The sequence below is a fragment of the Leopardus geoffroyi genome, chromosome D1 (genome assembly GCF_018350155.1).
Source record: "Leopardus geoffroyi isolate Oge1 chromosome D1, O.geoffroyi_Oge1_pat1.0, whole genome shotgun sequence".
NCBI lineage: Eukaryota > Metazoa > Chordata > Mammalia > Carnivora > Felidae > Leopardus > Leopardus geoffroyi.
In genome coordinates, this window is record NC_059329.1 from 112,913,653 (window position 1) to 112,930,094 (window position 16,442).

A 16,442-nucleotide genomic window follows, 5' to 3' on the forward strand; every position below is an offset into this window, starting at 1 on the left:
CCCCGGTGTTTACAGCAGCACTATCGACAACAGCCAAAGGATGCAAAGAGCCCCAGTGTCCACAGACTGATGAATGAATAAAGATGTGGTTTATACACACAGTAGAATATTACCTGGCTATAAAAAAGAAGGAAAAGCCGCCATTTGCCACCACGTGGACGGAACGAGAGTTTCTTACGCTAAGCGAAATAACCGACCCAAGAAACACAAGTACTGTAGGGCTTCACTCATACACGGAATTGAAGAAACAAAACAGAGGAACAGGAGGGCAGGGAGCGAGAGAAGAAAAGGAAACAAACCTCAAGAGACTCTTCATGACAGAGAACAAACCGAGGGTTGGTGGAGGGAGGTCGGGGAGGGGGTGTGGGCTAGACGGGGGAGGGGCGTTAAGGAGGGCACGTGCGCTGAGCGCTGGGTGTCGCACATAAGGGGCGAGTCACTGAATTCTGCTCCTGAGACCAACATTGGGCTGTAGGTCAACTAACTAAAATTTCAATAATAACGAAAAAAGGACAGGACAAAATTGTGCACAGAAATTTAATGAGCAGCATCGTGACAGGAAAACAAAAAGACCTTAATACACTGGCCCACGGTGCCGTTACGGGACCCGGGGTTTCCCCCGGAGGGAACGCGTCTGCGGGACATTGGGCATCAGGATGGGTGGGAGCTGAGGACGGTTTACCCACACGCAACCAGAGCACCAGAAAGACAGCAAGTTTCTGCCAAAGTGGACACGCCAGGCAGAGCAGCCCGGAGACAGCAAAGACATGCCACAGAGGAGACAAGGAAAGTAGGCGGGAAGGCACGGGGGAATCAGACACGCATTCATCCAGAGTGAGCGCGTCCCAATTAAAAGAAGGAAGACCTACAAAGGGCAAAGAAGAAGCCAGAAAACCTAGTAAAAACACCGAGAGCTGAAAAGAATAGCTTTCAAGATGGGCCCACGCAGGGCTGCGAAATCAAACGGAAATCCGAAATCACACAACCACATTCGATCAGGGATCGCAGAACAGAGTGGGTCCAAGTAGAAACACCATAAAGGAGGACCCGAGAGAATCGCAGAGGACAAGGAGGCACCAGCGATGAAGGCCGTCAGAGAAAAGGCAGACGGAGAAACCCAGGTGACGGCGATGCTGTCCAAGAAACACAGAGCCCAACCGGCGACGCGGAAACACAGACAGCGTGTAAGAAAACCTCCCAGAAACGAGGGGCAAACAGAATCTGCAGGTGGGAAGCTTTTCCGGGAGAAACAGAACGGCCAGCACCAAACGCTTCCCGTACGGGAACCGAGGCCACCTCGTTAGGGAGCCGGTTAAAGAAGGAAAAACTCAGGTCACCGACGGGACGCAGCCGAGCGACGTCCCCGAAGCTGTGGGGTGAGGTGGAAAGGAGTCCTGCCTCCGACGGCGCACGGAGAAATCGACATGAAAACCACAGGGACACACGCACAGTCGATTCTCCTTATTCGCGGATTCCACATTTGGGGGTCTGCCCGCTCGCTAACGTTCGTCTGTGTCCCCAAGTCAGCATCCGTGGCTCTTCCGTGACCACTTACGGAGCGGCCAAGTGTTTGTGGCGTCCGATCTGCACGCTCCGGGCAACGTAGAGTGAGACGGCGACAGGCTTTTTGGTTCATCCAGCTCATCCTGCGTCCTGCACACCCGAGTCCCTCTGGGCTCTACTCAGGGCCCGTTTTTGTGCTCCTGCTGGTGATTTTGCGGTTTCCCACGGTCGGAGGCACAGTGCAGAGATGGCGCCACGCGGTCCAAGCACAGGACGGCCAGATGCACCGTGTGCTTCTCCCCCGTGGCACGAGCTCCGTCCAGGCGTGAGCGGTGGCACTGTCGGTGTTCAGGGTTCATGAGTCAAGGGCGTGTATTAAATAAAACGTCTTTACACACGAATACACGTGAGCAAGGCCACGTACGGACCTGTGGACGCAAACGTGGGGACCGTAGGCCTGCAGGAAGCCAGCGCCCCCTACAGCAGCACCTCAGGACTCGCTGCTTCGAGGCGACGTTAGAGCCCAGGACTGCCTCAGACCAACAGCACGGCCACCGAGGAAGCAGTGCCACGGAAACGCTTCCTGAAAGGCACCACTGGACACTTACGTCCCTCCAGTTAGGAGGAGAATAAAATAAACAGAACTACAAACAGAAACAGCTGGCTGGTGCTCCCCCTGGAAGCCAGACCAGACCAGGGGGCTCCTGAGCTCTGAAGCGGGACGGTGGGATGGACGGTGACAGAGAGCAGACAGGTCTGCAGCCACGAGACTCGGGAGGCGGGGGAGCAGAGGGGGGTGCGTGTGCATGCGTGTGTGATGTGCCCGTATGTGTGCCTGCGTGTGCACGTGTGTGTATGAGTGCACATGTGGGTGCGTGTGTGTGCATGTGTACGAGTGTGCATGCGTGTGCCTGTATGTGTGTGTGCCTTACATGTGTGGCTGTGCGCACGTGTGTGTATGTGCATGCATGTGTGCCTGTACATGTGTGCCTTGTGTGTGCATGAGTGTGCACGGCTGCATGAGTGGGCGTGTGTGTGCGGGTGTGTGCACATGTGCATACGTGTGAACATGTACCTGTGCGTGTGCACGTACGTGTGTGTGTATGTGCATGAGCGTATGTGTGCCTTACATGTGTATTTGTATGTGTGTGAGTGTGCACATGTGTGCACGGCTGCATGAGTGGGCGTGTGTAGGTGTGTGCACATGTGCATACGCGTGAACATGTACCTGTGTGTGTGCATGTGTGTGCACATGTACATGAGTGTGCGTGTGTGCCTGTACGTGTGTGTGCATGTGCGTGTGCATGAGCGTATGTGTGCCTGTACATGTGTACTTGTGTGTGCGTGAGTATGCACATGTGTGCACGGCTGCATGAGTGGGCGTGTGTGGGTGTGTGCACATGTGCATACGTGAACATGTACCTGTGCGTGTGTGCGTCTGTGTGTATGTGTGTGCACGTGTACATGAGTGTGCATGTGTGTGCCTGTACGTGTGCGTGTGCATGTGCATGAGTGCATGTGTGCCTGTACATGTATACTTGTGTATGCATGAGTGTGCGTGTGTGCACATGTGCGTGAGTGAGTGTGCACATGTGTGTGCGTGTGCACACCTGTACAACCAGCTCCCCGTTTGTCACAACACCGACCTCTTCCTTCCTAGGCTCAGAGCCAAACTCCCGTTTCCCAGCCTCCCGTGCAGTCAAATGCAGCCTCCGAGGAACTGGGTCGGTCGGGGAAGTGACGTGTCCCAGTTCTCTACGCCCTCACCCTCTGGGCAGGTCAGGGGACCCGGGGAGGGCTCCAGAGCCCCGGGGCAGCCCGGCCACTGAGCAGAAGGGGTCTGGGTCCCTGGACGACTGTGTGGAACAGAACCTCTGTGTCCTCGTCCCCGTCGGTCCAGTGGGCTGGTTTGAGAGAAAGTAGTCCAGCGTCTCTGTGTTAAGCACCTGACGTCTGGAAGTGTGTTTATCGCTCCAATTAGCTTAAGTTACCCCAACGAGATGAGAGCGTGCCAAGTTCCTTGTGGTAGGAGAAAAGGAGGGGAAAACCGTAATCAGGGACAACAACGAAACCTCCAGCCTTCCAGCGTTTCATAACTGTTTACGTTTACGGATTGATTGGGAAAGAGTCTCCTCCAGCCCAGGAATCGCTCAAGTTCAGCATTTCCTTCACTGTCTTTTTCTCCTCTTATGTTAACATAAAACCACGCGACGTTGGTTTGCCAGCGGCCCGTGTTCCCCGACCCGCTTCCGTCCGTACGCACAGACCCCGTCACCTGTCACCTTCTGGAGAGTCGCGTGCAGGATGTGACCCAATGCTCGCTGCAGCCGCTCTGGGGCTGGTGTCCATGCTTTCCCAACACCTGACGTCTTTATAAGGAATAACTTTTGTAACAGATGGTAAACGACGCAGAAGACGGAACGCCTCAACGCCGTCCTGCCCTCCTGAAAGCCACACCTGTATTGCCGGGCGGCCCGTGGCCTGCAGTGCCGCGGGATCTGCTCTGGAGCATCTTCCGGAAGGTGCGGCATCTGGCTGACCCCACTCGTGGGCGACAGGTCCGCAGGATGCATCCCAGCACCCCGAGGCCTCGCTCTGGAGAGGACAGTGTCCTGCCAGAGCTGCTCCCCCCAGACAAGGGGAGACCCCGTGCTCTGAGGTACTGAGCCAACGTAGCAGACCCCACGGTGCCAGGAGGTGGGGCCTGACGTGCGCAAAGGGGGGGACACCGGCCACTTCCTCTGATCCTGAGAGGACCCCCTCCCCACTGTGGCCTCTGCCCGGGGACTCTGCTCTTTAGCACAAAGGTGGACGCAGAGCTCCGGGCCCGCCCCCCCGAGCCCCCCCGAGCCCCCCGCAGGCCGTCCACACCACCCGCTGCTCCCACTGCGTTCAACCTGAAGCGCGCAGGGTCCACACCCACACACGACTGACAGAGACGAGGAAAACAGAGAGCGTGAGATGACCCACATCTCACCCGGGTGCCCCCTGAGTCCCACCCCAAAGGGGAGCCCAGGGGAGAAAGGGCTGTGCTCAGAGACCAGGTCACCTGACGCATGGATACAAGAGAACTGTCGCCACTGGGTGCACCTGCTCGGCCTGGCCGTGGGTCTGCCAGCCTCTGACCGCCTCTCTTGGGGTCACCGTGCGCCCCAGACTCCGCCCGGCCCAGCCTGACGGGTCCCCCGCACCCCACACCCCACACCCCGCACCCGGGGGTGCTCGCGGTCTCGGGTGACATATTCCGCCTCCCCCACGGCACCGGCGTCTCACACAGCGGCTCCGACAACCCCAGCCCCGCCCGTGTCCCCACGAGCCGACCCTCCAGGCAGCGGCCACACAGGCAGGCCCACCAGCAAGGGCCCACGGGAACCAAACGAGCGCAAGGCAGGGCACACGCCGGGGCCGGGGCCAACAAGAAGCCCCGAGGGCCGCCCCAGGTATGGGGCCCAGACCCTGAGGGACAACTGGGAGTCGGCAGTGGGCGGGGCAGGGAGGGGCAGGCCGGACAGAGCTCGCGCAGCCTGGCGAGTGAGAAGGAGCACGGGACCCCGGGGGCCGTGCCACACTGAGCACAGAGCAGCGGAGGAAGAGGCAGGGCCCCCTCGGGTGCCGGAGGCCCCGCCTGCCCACGCGTCCGCTGTGTGCATTTCCTCGGCAAGGCTGGTCCCCGTGCCCCCGAGGCCTGGGCTCCCCCGCCCCCGGCACACAGCAGGTGCTCAGCAAGGGCACCGAGGTGCCAGCGTGCAGGCGAAGGCAGCTGGTGGGGAGGAGGGAGGGCGCAGCAGGCGCACGCCGTGTGGGGCGCCACCAGGACGTGCCGTGCAGAGGCCGCCCGCAGACACGCTTGGCATTGACCGAAACGAGCAACGGGGCCTACCGTCTGCTGTAGGTCCTGGATGAGGATACGGATCACCACCGCGTGGCCCTGGCTCTCCTCCATCCTGGGGGCGCTGGGCTTCTCCGCTGTGGCCCGGATGGTGTCATAGATGGTTTCTTCTTTGGAGCTGTCCGACTCCGACCCCACGGAGTAGTCGGAGAAGCTCTGGGCCATCTCGTCCTCGCTGGACGTCGGGCTACGCGGCATGGCTGCCCTGTGTCTGTAAGGAGCGGGGAGAAGGAGAACAAGGAGGCAACGTGAAAAGGACAGGCAAACCCCAGCGCTCGCGGAGGCTGGCGTCCCGGGTTCACGGCCCTGCACGGGCGGCCGGGCCACCGTCGAGTGATGCACAGACCTCCGAAGGCGGGGAGAACTCGGCACCCCCAGTGCTCTCCGGGACCCCGGGCCAGGAGGCGGCCAGGACCCGCGTGGGGGCCCACGGGCTCTGCCCAGAGCTGGGAAACCCGGCACGCGGAAGGAGCCCTAACCAGCAGTGGCCACGACCAAAGCTCACGGGGACTAACCGAGGAGCCCCGGGGGCAGCTGGAAGCCTCCCAAGGTAAGGAAGAAAAACTCCCTTTTTGTCTTTCTATGAGGACAGGGCAGCAGGAGAGGAAGAAACGCAGGCTCGGGTCACAGAGGTACCAAGTTCGTGTCGTAATAACCCCTCTGCTTCAAACACAGGGCAACGATAGGTAACTGCAAAAACAGAACAGAACAGAAAGGCAAGGCCAGGCTCAGAGGGGAGATCGTCCCGCGCCCAGGACTCTGGCAGACCTGAAGTCGTGAGCAGGCTGATGGAAGCAGAGGCTCCCCAGCAAAGACCAGGTCAGGGCACCGACTGGCCCTCGGACCACAGCCGCTGAAGGGCAGAGAAGGATATAGACGTAATTCTGGGAGCAGGCTGCCAAATGACGCCCCCATCCCCGTGGGCAGGGCTCCGGAGAGGTGAGGACAAAAGCCGGGGGGACCCGGGGGGTGCCGTGCCAAAGCAGCCAACACCACTTGTACGTGAACTCTGTGAAGGAGGTCAAGTCCCCTGCAAAATCGGGGCTGTCCTGAGCACCCGGGGACGTAGGCCACCCTGGCCGTTCAGGGACGGCCTGGTTAAGTCCTGGCGTCTTCCCGCGGAGGGCACAGCTGTGAGCGTGAAGGGGCTCCCCCCACACATGAGGACCCCACACCAAATACCCAGCCATTTGCAGGAGGGAGGGGGACAGAGCAGCACGCCTGCCATCTGGCCCAGGCGCCAGGCCCGGCAGGTGCTGGGGTGCGTGGCCCCCGCTCTCGTGTTTCGTGACCCCGGGAGGCTCAGGAAAGCCCCAGGTGGGGCACAGATCACCCAGCGCCAGCTCTGTGTTCATCGTGGGAAAACCGGCTCGCACTGTTGACTTCCAGAGTTCGTTTAACGACAGCAAACACCCTGTGGAAGGTTCCACTGCTCTGCCCGTGGGGTCAGTCCTGGGGTGCAGGCGGCCACCAGGGGCGCCTCCCCCAAGACTTTCCCAGGGTCCCCAGACACCCAGGTACACAGGAGGCCCAACATAGCAAAGGAGCCCCTCCAGAAATGCACCCCCTCACCAGGGGAATGGAGAGGCCCTGACCAGGGTCAAGGGCTCCTTACTGCCCAGTGGGTCTGCACCGTCCTTGGGGAAGGGGCCACCATCGCGTGGCCAACAGACCCTGTTTTGTTTGGCCTGCGCGGGGCTTTAAATGTTTGCAAGCCTAAGGATTTCATACGAGAAGCCAGATTTCTGGTTTGTGGTGACCATCGGGAGGCTCAGGCGATGCTGGGGACGGCGGCGTGGGTCCCAGGGGGCTCTCCGGGCTCTGCCCCGGGCTCTCCTGGTTGGTGGCAGTTACCTTCCGGCCCTCGCACCACGAGTGCGAGAGAGAGTCCGACCAGAGTCATCTCTCCCTAGACCACCCGCAGAGGGTCACCGGGCCAGTGACACGATCGCCCCAATCACCCAGGAGGATCCTTAGTTTTCGGTTAAAATCCCCAAAGTTAACGCCAGTGTGATTCCGAAGTAAAACGTCAGAGCTGATGGGTCTTTTCTGTGGTCACTGCCAGACGTCTCTGTGATTCGAGCTTCCCGTTCCCCCATCCAGAGGACTATAAAATCTGGTCAGAGGCAAGAGGGCTGTGGCCGGGGACAGGACCTGGGTGTCCCTGGCTCCAGCCTAGCAGGGTCCCCAGCAGCCCGGCCAAACTGCAATCACCATCTCCCCAGGCAAGAAAGAAGAGCCTAACGTAGCTGCACAGAACACCCTACGCACGGCCTTTGTGATACAGAATAGTCACAACGAGGGTGCAGAAATCATATGATAACATACAGTTATAAGTAACATAAACGTTCGCTTGTAAAGACGTCGTGTAGTTGCACACACGTCACCACTTGCAACTACGTCCCAGGTTCCGGCGACGTGTTTCCTCTAGAAAAGCCGCTCTTCGTCCCGGCTGCAGAGAAGTCACCCGGAGGAGTTTCAGAACAAGAGAAGCACCAGAATTTCTGGGCGGATCGGTCGGGACGCGGTCTCGGCAGCTCCCCAGGGGACCGTGGCCACACCGAAAAGAGCTCAATGGGGCCACAGGGGCGCAGACGCAAACCTGCCTTTTCCCGGGGGTGAGGGACAGCGGGGAGGCGCGGCGTTCGCAGCCTCAGCGGTCAGAGCGGACACAGCCGACGGGTCCGTCCGTCACTCGGGGCTCCCGGGGGGGGGGGGCCGCTTCCTGCCCTGACGGGGGTCCGATAAAGAACTACGTCATCCCCTCCTCACCGCGTGCCTGTGCTGCTTCCGGACCCTGCAGGGACCAAGAGACACAGAGAGGACACAGGGAAGGTGGCCTCCCACTCACAGGACAGCAGGGCATCCCTGTCTGATGGGCAGGGACGCCGTCAGGTTTATGGGAAGCCAGGCCCAGGCGGAAGCGAAGGGGGCCGTCCCAGGCCCACCGGGCCCACCAGCTCCCCCCACAAAGGATGGGTGCTGGCCCCTGGGGGCTCGCGGTCGGGCCTCGAGGGTCAGCATCCGCAAGACGGGCCCGCGGACAGCCCCCAGCAGAAGCGGGCACAGTCCACGCCCGTCTGAGACGGTTCAAGGGCCGAGTTACTTCCGCGGGGGCTCACGCAGGATCCCAGCCCCGCTTCCTGAGGTGGCGGCCAGGGCACTGCTCCCCATCTACGCCCACCCTGGCTCCCTTCCTCGAAAGCCGTCCGCAGCCTCGATGTGAGCTGCTCCCCAGGGTCACCTTGCTCGGGCGACACTTCAGCGTCCGGGTGCACGGGGGCTCTGTTTATTCGCCGCCACCCCCCTCAGCAGTGGGGACACCGTGGGCCCTCAGCGGACAGGGAGAGGTGGGCACAGGGGCCGAAGCACAGGCCCCGAGGTGGCCGGACGGCACGGTGAGCTCGGCCGCGGCTGGCGGGCAGGCAGTTTCACGGGGGACGGATTCGGGCACACGCTCGGCCAGGACACTCGTGGGGAACTCAGCGTCCCTAGCGGTCACTTTACCAGCCCTGCAACACGTCTGCAGCTGGACCCACCGGCCCGGCGACCGTCAGGGACAGGCAGGTCTGAGCCGTCGGGAAATGCGCACAACCCCTGCGGGGCTTTACTTTCCAGAGAATTAAAGAAGGCGGGACAGGACTCGACGGTGCTCACACCAACGGAAGTCAAACTCGACTCCGGAAACAGAACCGACGGCCAGAAGAGGAAGGGGCTCCTGTGACCCACGGACCTCCGCACGCGGCCCCCGCGCAAGGGCACCTCACACTGGCCCGGGGTGACACCCACGAACAGACGCGCCTGCCACCAAAGTGCGGGCGCAGGAGGCCCCACTGGGCGGGTCTGAAGAGGAAAAGGCCTGCGCCCTGGTCCTTCGGAGGACGGCCCGGGAGCTCGGGGCGCAGACCTGAGCACAAGGTCCTGACCTGAAACGGGGCTTGAGCCACAAGACGGGCAGGCCCGTGGGAAAGGCAAAGCCCTGGGAAAGCATTTAATTATTAACTCCCGGGAGGACGGCCAGGTGGCAGAGAAGGCGCCCGGCCACATTTCATCTCGGGTCAACAATAAATACGTTTTACTGGACGTATTTCCCGAACATCGCGTGGGACACGCTGCCACGGAAAACCATGTTCGTCTTTATTCTTTGTTCGTCTGCAATTCAAACAGAACCGGGCGTCCTGCATTTTATCCGGCAACACCGTGGGGGTCAGAGGGGTCACGGGGGTTCTTCACCCCACAGTGAGGTGGGCAGGGCAGGCTCCGAAAGCCGCAATGCCACGGAACCCAGCCTCGCTCGGGAAGTCAGTGCCGGACTGGGGGAGGAAAGGTTGCCCCCGCCACCCCTGGGCAAGCGTTTTGGCACACCGACCTCTGGGGCGGCTATAAAAACACAGGTCTTGGGGCGCCTGGGTGGCTCAGTCGGTTAAGCGTCTGACTTCAGCTCAGGTCACGATCTCGCGGTCCGTGAGTTTGAGCCCCGCGTCGGGCTCTGGGCTGATGGCTCAGAGCCTGGAGTCTGCTTCCCATTCTGTGTCTCCCTCTCTCTCTGCCCCTCCCCCGTTCATGCTCTGTCTCTGTCTCAAAAATAAAACGTTAAAAAAAAAAAATTAAAAAAAAAAAAAAACACAGGTCAGTAACATGCACTGACTCCCAGAACGTGTTTCTCTCACCCACCCCCACCCCCCGGGGAGCCTATTAACAAGGAAAAACGGGGGTGCCTGGGGTGGCTCAGTCAATTAAAGCCTCTGACTTTGGCTCAGGTCATGATCTCACAGTTTGTGGGTTCAAGCCCTGCGTCGGGCTCTGTGCTGACAGTCTGAGCCTGGAGCCTGCTGCAGATTCTGAGTCTCCCCCTCCTCTGCCCCTCCCCTGCTCACGCTCTGTCCTCTCTCTCTCTCAAAAATAAAGATTAAAAGGCGGGGCGCCTGGGTGGCTCAGTCGGTTAAGCGTCCGACTTCAGCTCAGGTCACGATCTCGCGGTCCGTGAGTTCGAGCCCCGCGTCGGGCTCTGTGCTGACAGCTCAGAGCCTGGAGCCTGTTTCAGATTCTGTGTCTCCCTCTCTCTGACCCTCCCTCCCCCGTTCATGCTCTGTCTCTCTCTGTCTCAAAAATAAATAAACGTTAAAAAAAAGATTAAAAATAAGAGGAAGAAAACACAAAGCACCCTATATACGCGACAAGCTGGCAGCAGGATTTTGTGATTCCACCTTTAGCTCACTCAAATGTATAAAATTCACTCATCCTCAAGGCAGGGAGACCCCCAGGGGGCTGCACGGGGACCGTGCACAGACGTGGACACACGGGGTCACCGTCGTGGCTGCAGGAATTGGCACCAAATGCTGGGGGCACCCAGGCTGCCACACGCGTGGTTTGGAATCGCCCGCCAGTTGGCGTGAGCTCTGGGCTGCAGGGAGTGGGGAGCCGGGGGCAGGGGGGCGGGGGGGCAGGGGGGCGGGGGCCGGGGAAGAGCAGCCGGAAAGGCCGGGGAAAAGAATCGCCCACCTACCCAGGTTATCTTGGCATTTGTGGAACCAGCCTCCCGAGTAACATCTCTGTTCCCATCCCCGCCGTGTCTGTGGATAAACGAGGTCTGTCCTCTCCGTCCCGACACCCGTTGGTGCCACGTCATCCACCCGAGCCCCTCCCCTGGTTCCCCGAGTCCCTTCATCAATCCAGCCCAGGTCAGGCCGGCAGACGGCTGTGGCTACAATGATACACGTAACCACGTGCGCGACCACAGCTCATGCTGTGGACGGGACAGAACTCGGCTGAGCTACCTGACTCTCTCACGTAAATACAGAAAAGTGGAACCGTATATGAACGTATGGCAAAATCTTCAAATGTTTTTATGAAATAAGTAAACTTTTTTTAAAAGGCCTAAGTAATGAACACCGAACGGATTATGCTTTGATGCAATATTTGGGGCACCCGGGGGGCTCAGTCGGTTCACCGTCGGGCTCTTGGTTTCAGCTCTGCTCATGATCTCCCCGTTCGTCAGCTGGAGCGCCACGATGGGCTCTGCGTGGACAGCACGAAGCCTGCATGGGATTCTCTCCTCTCTCCCTGCCCCTCCCCCACTCTCTCTCTCTCTCCTCTCTCCCTGACCCTGCCCCTCCCCCCCCCACACACACAAATTAAATAAATAAACATTTACAAAATAAATAATTGGGGCCTCTGGGTGGCTCCATCAGTTAAGCATCAGACTTTGGCTCAGGTCGCAATCTCACGGTTCGTGGCTTCGAGCCCCGCGTCGGGCTCCGTGCTGACAGCTCGGAGCCTGGAGCCTGCTTCAGACTCTGTGTCTCCCTCTCTCTCTGCCCCTCCCCTACTCACACTGTGTGTGTGTGTGTGTGTGTGTGTGTGTGTGTGTGTGTCTCAAAAATAAATAAAAACCTTAAAAAATTGACAATTAAAAAATAATAAATAAATAACTTATGTTCTCCTACCTTTCTGTATGGATACAGTGTTTTTAATTAACAGTGGCTGTAAAAATCCAATGACTATAACCTAGGATCTGCCTCCTAGTGGTTTTTTGGACACAAGTCCCTGATCAATCAAGTCTACTCCAGATTCTGAAAGGAGACGCATGGGTGAGGCCGAGGGGCGCCCAGTGTGGTCCGGGCACAGCTGATGCTTCTGGAAGGGCCGAGGCGCGCCGACCCCAAGCGCCACACCCTGGCAAGAGTGTGGTAGGCAGGAGGGTATCATTACGGCCCCTACTCAGATAAGGGCAGCCAGGAAGGGACCTGCCCCGGCCCCAGCCCCTCGTGACGCCAGCAGGGAGGGTGCCTCGGCTGGACGGCCCAGACGGGACGGGTGGGTTCCAGATGTGCCCTTGGAGCTGCTCCCAGGAAACCCCCAAGACAACCTGCCCTGGGCACCAAGGAGCTTTGAGCCTGAACTGCCCGCGAGAAGGGGAGGGCAGTGTGCGGCCCCAGAAGGGGAAAGCGGGTCGATTCCCTCCGTCTGGGCACCAAAGCACGCCCCTCGTCCACACAGTGGCTGACGGACACCAGCAGGCGGGATGCAGAATGTTGGCATTTATGGATATATGTGTATATGTTTTTAAAGCGTGGACCTTAACGTTTACAGCAGTCGTAGGCTTACGGGAGGCTGGGCTGCCAGGACAGACTTCCCACAGGCTCCCTCTGCCCCCGCTCCGTTTTAACAAATGCATTATTGTTCACGTCCTTCCTCGGGCAAGCTTCCCGCTTTCTCCCTTGGACCCTGACCCGCCAGGGAAAAGTTCAGCTGGTTCCTCGTCTCCGGCTCTCACGAACCAGCTGCCCTCGGGCTCCAAGATGAAACGCAAAATCACAATATGGTTGCACGGCCTGGACGGGCAGGGCATTCCGGACTCAGGAGCGGGTCCCAGCCCCAGCCGTCTAGCTGGCCTGCCCCTGCCGGGCTCTGGCCCCTGTGCTGGGAATGCCCGGAGAAGGCGGCACGGCCTGAGTCCTCCTGCCCGATGCACACTGACCTACCACCGAGGGAGCATCGGCCAAGTTGCCCCCCCTGCCCCCCACCCCTGCCCGCGGGGTTGGGAGGGAGGCCAGCTTCCCCAAGTGGCTCCAGCTGGGGAAACGCTATCTGTGGGGCCTTGCACAGGGCAGACACACCTTCCAGACGATGGGTTCCCAGCGGCCAAGTCTAATTACCGGGTCTGGGAACCGGGCGCCTCAAGCAAAATTACAGAGCTCTGAGATTTCCAGGGGGAAACGAATGTCACCGAGATCTGAAAGCTGGGATGTGTCAGTTATGAAAATGCTTTTACAATTCCCAACCCCGAGACGGGCCCTAGCCGGCTTGGGGGCCACGTGAGAGGCTCGGGACACCTGCTGTGCGGTGGGTGGGGCTGCAGCCACCCCCAGGCCTGCCGTCACCCCTGATGACAGTATTTAAGCCGAGGACGGCTTTCCTTTAATTCCTGTTATTGCCACGGCTGTGGGAATCTGCCCGTCCTCTGCACCCACGACCTTGGCCTTCCTAAGAGAGCATCTGAAGGAAATACCTCCCCGCTCCGGGGAGTTCAGAACGGAGGTGCCAAACTCCTGGCGGGAGACGCCCTTCCGGCACCCTCTCCCCAGAACGGCCTGCTGCCCCCCGCCCCCCGGTGCGGACAGTGACCCACACCGCAGGCCCAGAGTCCATTCTGAGCAGCCTGTCAAACCCCATGGCGGGACCTGTGGGCCCAGAGATGTCTGTCCTCAGGCACTTTAAGCTCAGCCTGTCCAGGGGCCCGGCCAGGGCACGGGTGACACCTCAGACCCTGTCATCTGGATCTTCTCGGGAGCAGAGACCTCTTCTCTGTGAGCAGCCCCCGCCCCCTGGGATGCCCTTCCCTGGCCGAGCCCACACCCGGCCCCACCCGGCTCAGGGCCCAGCACAGGCCAGGAGCCTGGAGCCTCCCCAGTGACTGCCTGCCTCAGGGAGTCACCTTCCTGTCACCGCCACTGACCCGCATCCCCCTCCTCCTCCAGTGCCGCAGGGACGGATGGACGGACGGACGGACGGCGTGAGCAGGCAAAGTGCTCAGGTAAGAGACCGGCCAACGAGGGTCCCAGCGCTGCTGGTACAAGGACGTGTAACTTCCCAGTCCCCGGTTCCAGAAGGAACTGCAGGCTACCTCACTTTCTCACACTTTCCTTTATTGACCTTCAAGGACGTCACGTGTTTTGCAAGCGGAGGGTCCGCGGCGACCCTGTGCCCAGCGAGCCTCCCGGCACCATTTCCCCAGTACGTTGGCTCATTTTCTGGGTCTGTGTCGCGTTTTGGTAAGTCTTGCAACATTTCAAAATTTTCATTGTTATTCTGTTACAGTGATCTGTGATCAGCGATAAAGATTCAGGGAGAGCTCAGATGACGGCTAGCATTTTTTAGCAACAAAGGAATTGTTTTAAGTTTATTTATTTTGAGAGGGGTGGGCAGAGAGAGAAGGAGAGCACAGGATCCCAAGCAGGCTCTGCCCAGTCAGCACAGAGCCCAACGCGGGGCTGGAACGCACAAACCACGAGATCATGACCTGAGCTGGAATCAGTACTTAACTGGCTGAGCCCCCCAACCCCACAACAAAGTATTCTTTATTTATTTTTTTTTTAAATTTTTTTTTTCAACGTTTATTTATTTTTGGGACAGAGAGAGACAGAGCATGAACGGGGGAGGGGCAGAGAGAGAGAGGGAGACACAGAATTGGAAACAGGCTCCAGGCTCTGAGCCATCAGCCCAGAGCCCGACGCGGGGCTCGAACCCACGGACCGCGAGATCGTGACCTGGCTGAAGTCGGACGCCTAACCGACTGCGCCACCCAGGCGCCCCCAAAGTATTCTTTAAAGTATGCACGTTACTGGGGCGCCCGGTGGGGCGGGGGGGGGGGGCTCATTCGGTTGAGCGTCCGACTTCGGCTCAGGTCACGATCTCACAGTTCGTGGGTTCGAGCCCCACGTCGGGCTCTGTGCGGACAGCTCGGAGCCTGGAGCCCGCTTCGGATTCTGGGTCTCCCTCTCTCTCTGCCCCTCCCCGCTCATGCTGTCTGTCTCTCTCAAAAATAAACATTAAGAAACAACTTTTTTAAATAAAAATAAAGCATGCACATTACTTTTTAGACATGCTGCTTTGCACACTTAACAGAGGGCAGCATAGTGCAAACCTAACATTTATACGTGCCGGGAAACTGAGCCCGTCACCTGCCCGGCTCGGCTGCGGTCTTCACTCCCTGGCGGTGGTCTGGAACCCAGCCTGGCGCATCTCCAAGGTGGGCCCGTGTTCACAACGGTGCCACGTGGTGTCTGAGGAACCGCTGGGAACATTCAACAACCCATGGGCCTCCAGAACCTGGATCCACAGAACCCTAAATACGACCCACGCAGAAGACGCTGAACCTTCCCATCGGCTACTCGTTCTGGGTTCATAAAAATAGCCCGGGAAATTAATCTCTCAGGAGGCCGAATTTAAGTGTTGCTGTTTTCAATGATCGCCGCTTGAAATTACAAGGCTCAGGAATTTTAATTTGTATTTTGCCTTTTCGTGGGTCATTTGAAATATTTCAGTAGCTGTCCTTTTTGGAATCTTACCCAAAACTGCTTAAATTTATTTTCCCTTCTGTTCTTTTGAAAATACATCCCCCTTCTGTGTGCGTTAATATATTAAGTTTTTGATTATTTAGATTATGCTCTCAGCGGAACATAAATTGTGCGTAGTAATTTCACTAAACGGAAAGCAAGACAAATACATTTTACGGAATAGGTAAAAATTAACAACGTTTACTATTTTCCAGACGTTGCGGGATTCAGTCATATTTAGTATAATGGCAGCTTCCACTCCCATGAAATGACACATCTCCAAACACTTTGTTTTTTAAATATTTTTAACGTTTATTCACTTTTTGAGAGACAGAGTGTGAGTAGGGCAGGAGCAGAGAGAGAAGGAGACACAGAATCCAAAGCAGCCTCCAGGCTGTCAGCACGGAGCCCAACATGGGGCTCGAACTCACAAACTGTGAGATCATGACCTGAGCTGAAGTCGGATGCTTAACCGACTGAGCCACCCAGGTGGCCCTAAATCTCCAAACACTTTTAAAATTTTGTCTCTATGAAGGTGTCTCTGTGAAAACATGTTTTATCTAACAGCTGGCTAGCTGCATGTATCATTTTATTATTTTTAATGTTTATTTATTTTTGAGACAGAGAGAGACATCAGAATGGGGGGAGGGTCAGAGAGAGAGGGAGACACAGAATCGGAAGGAGGCGCCAGGGCTCCGAGCTGTCAGCCTAGAGCCCGATGTGGGGCTCGAACTCACAAACCACGAGATCGTGACCTGAGCCAAAATCAGATGCTCAACCGACTGAGCCCCCCAGACGCCCCTGGCTGGATCATTTTAAACAGGAAGCATGTGTACTCCTGCCCCGCCCGAACATCCGGACAGGCCTGCCGAGAGGGGGGCACGACCGCTCCCCTACACTGAGCGCTCACGGCGGGGCTCAGAGGCCCCCTCCAGACCGCGATCTGACCTTCACCGTGCCTACAGTCTGCGGGAGAGCGGACGCCCCGTGAA

General features: G+C 58.6%; 1 protein-coding gene across 16 annotated transcripts in view; it reads right to left on the bottom strand.

The window, feature by feature from the left end:
• The window catches only part of SHANK2 (SH3 and multiple ankyrin repeat domains 2), a 490,708-nt gene that overhangs the window by 414,794 nt on the left and 59,472 nt on the right, over positions 1–16,442 (bottom strand). For all 16 annotated transcript variants that reach the window (XM_045486261.1, XM_045486258.1, XM_045486265.1 and 13 more), the window contains exon 3: positions 5,384–5,603. In XM_045486261.1, the coding sequence (XP_045342217.1) occupies positions 5,384–5,590 (207 nt within the window). In that variant the 5' untranslated portion in view covers positions 5,591–5,603. The remainder of the gene's footprint in view (positions 1–5,383; positions 5,604–16,442) is intronic.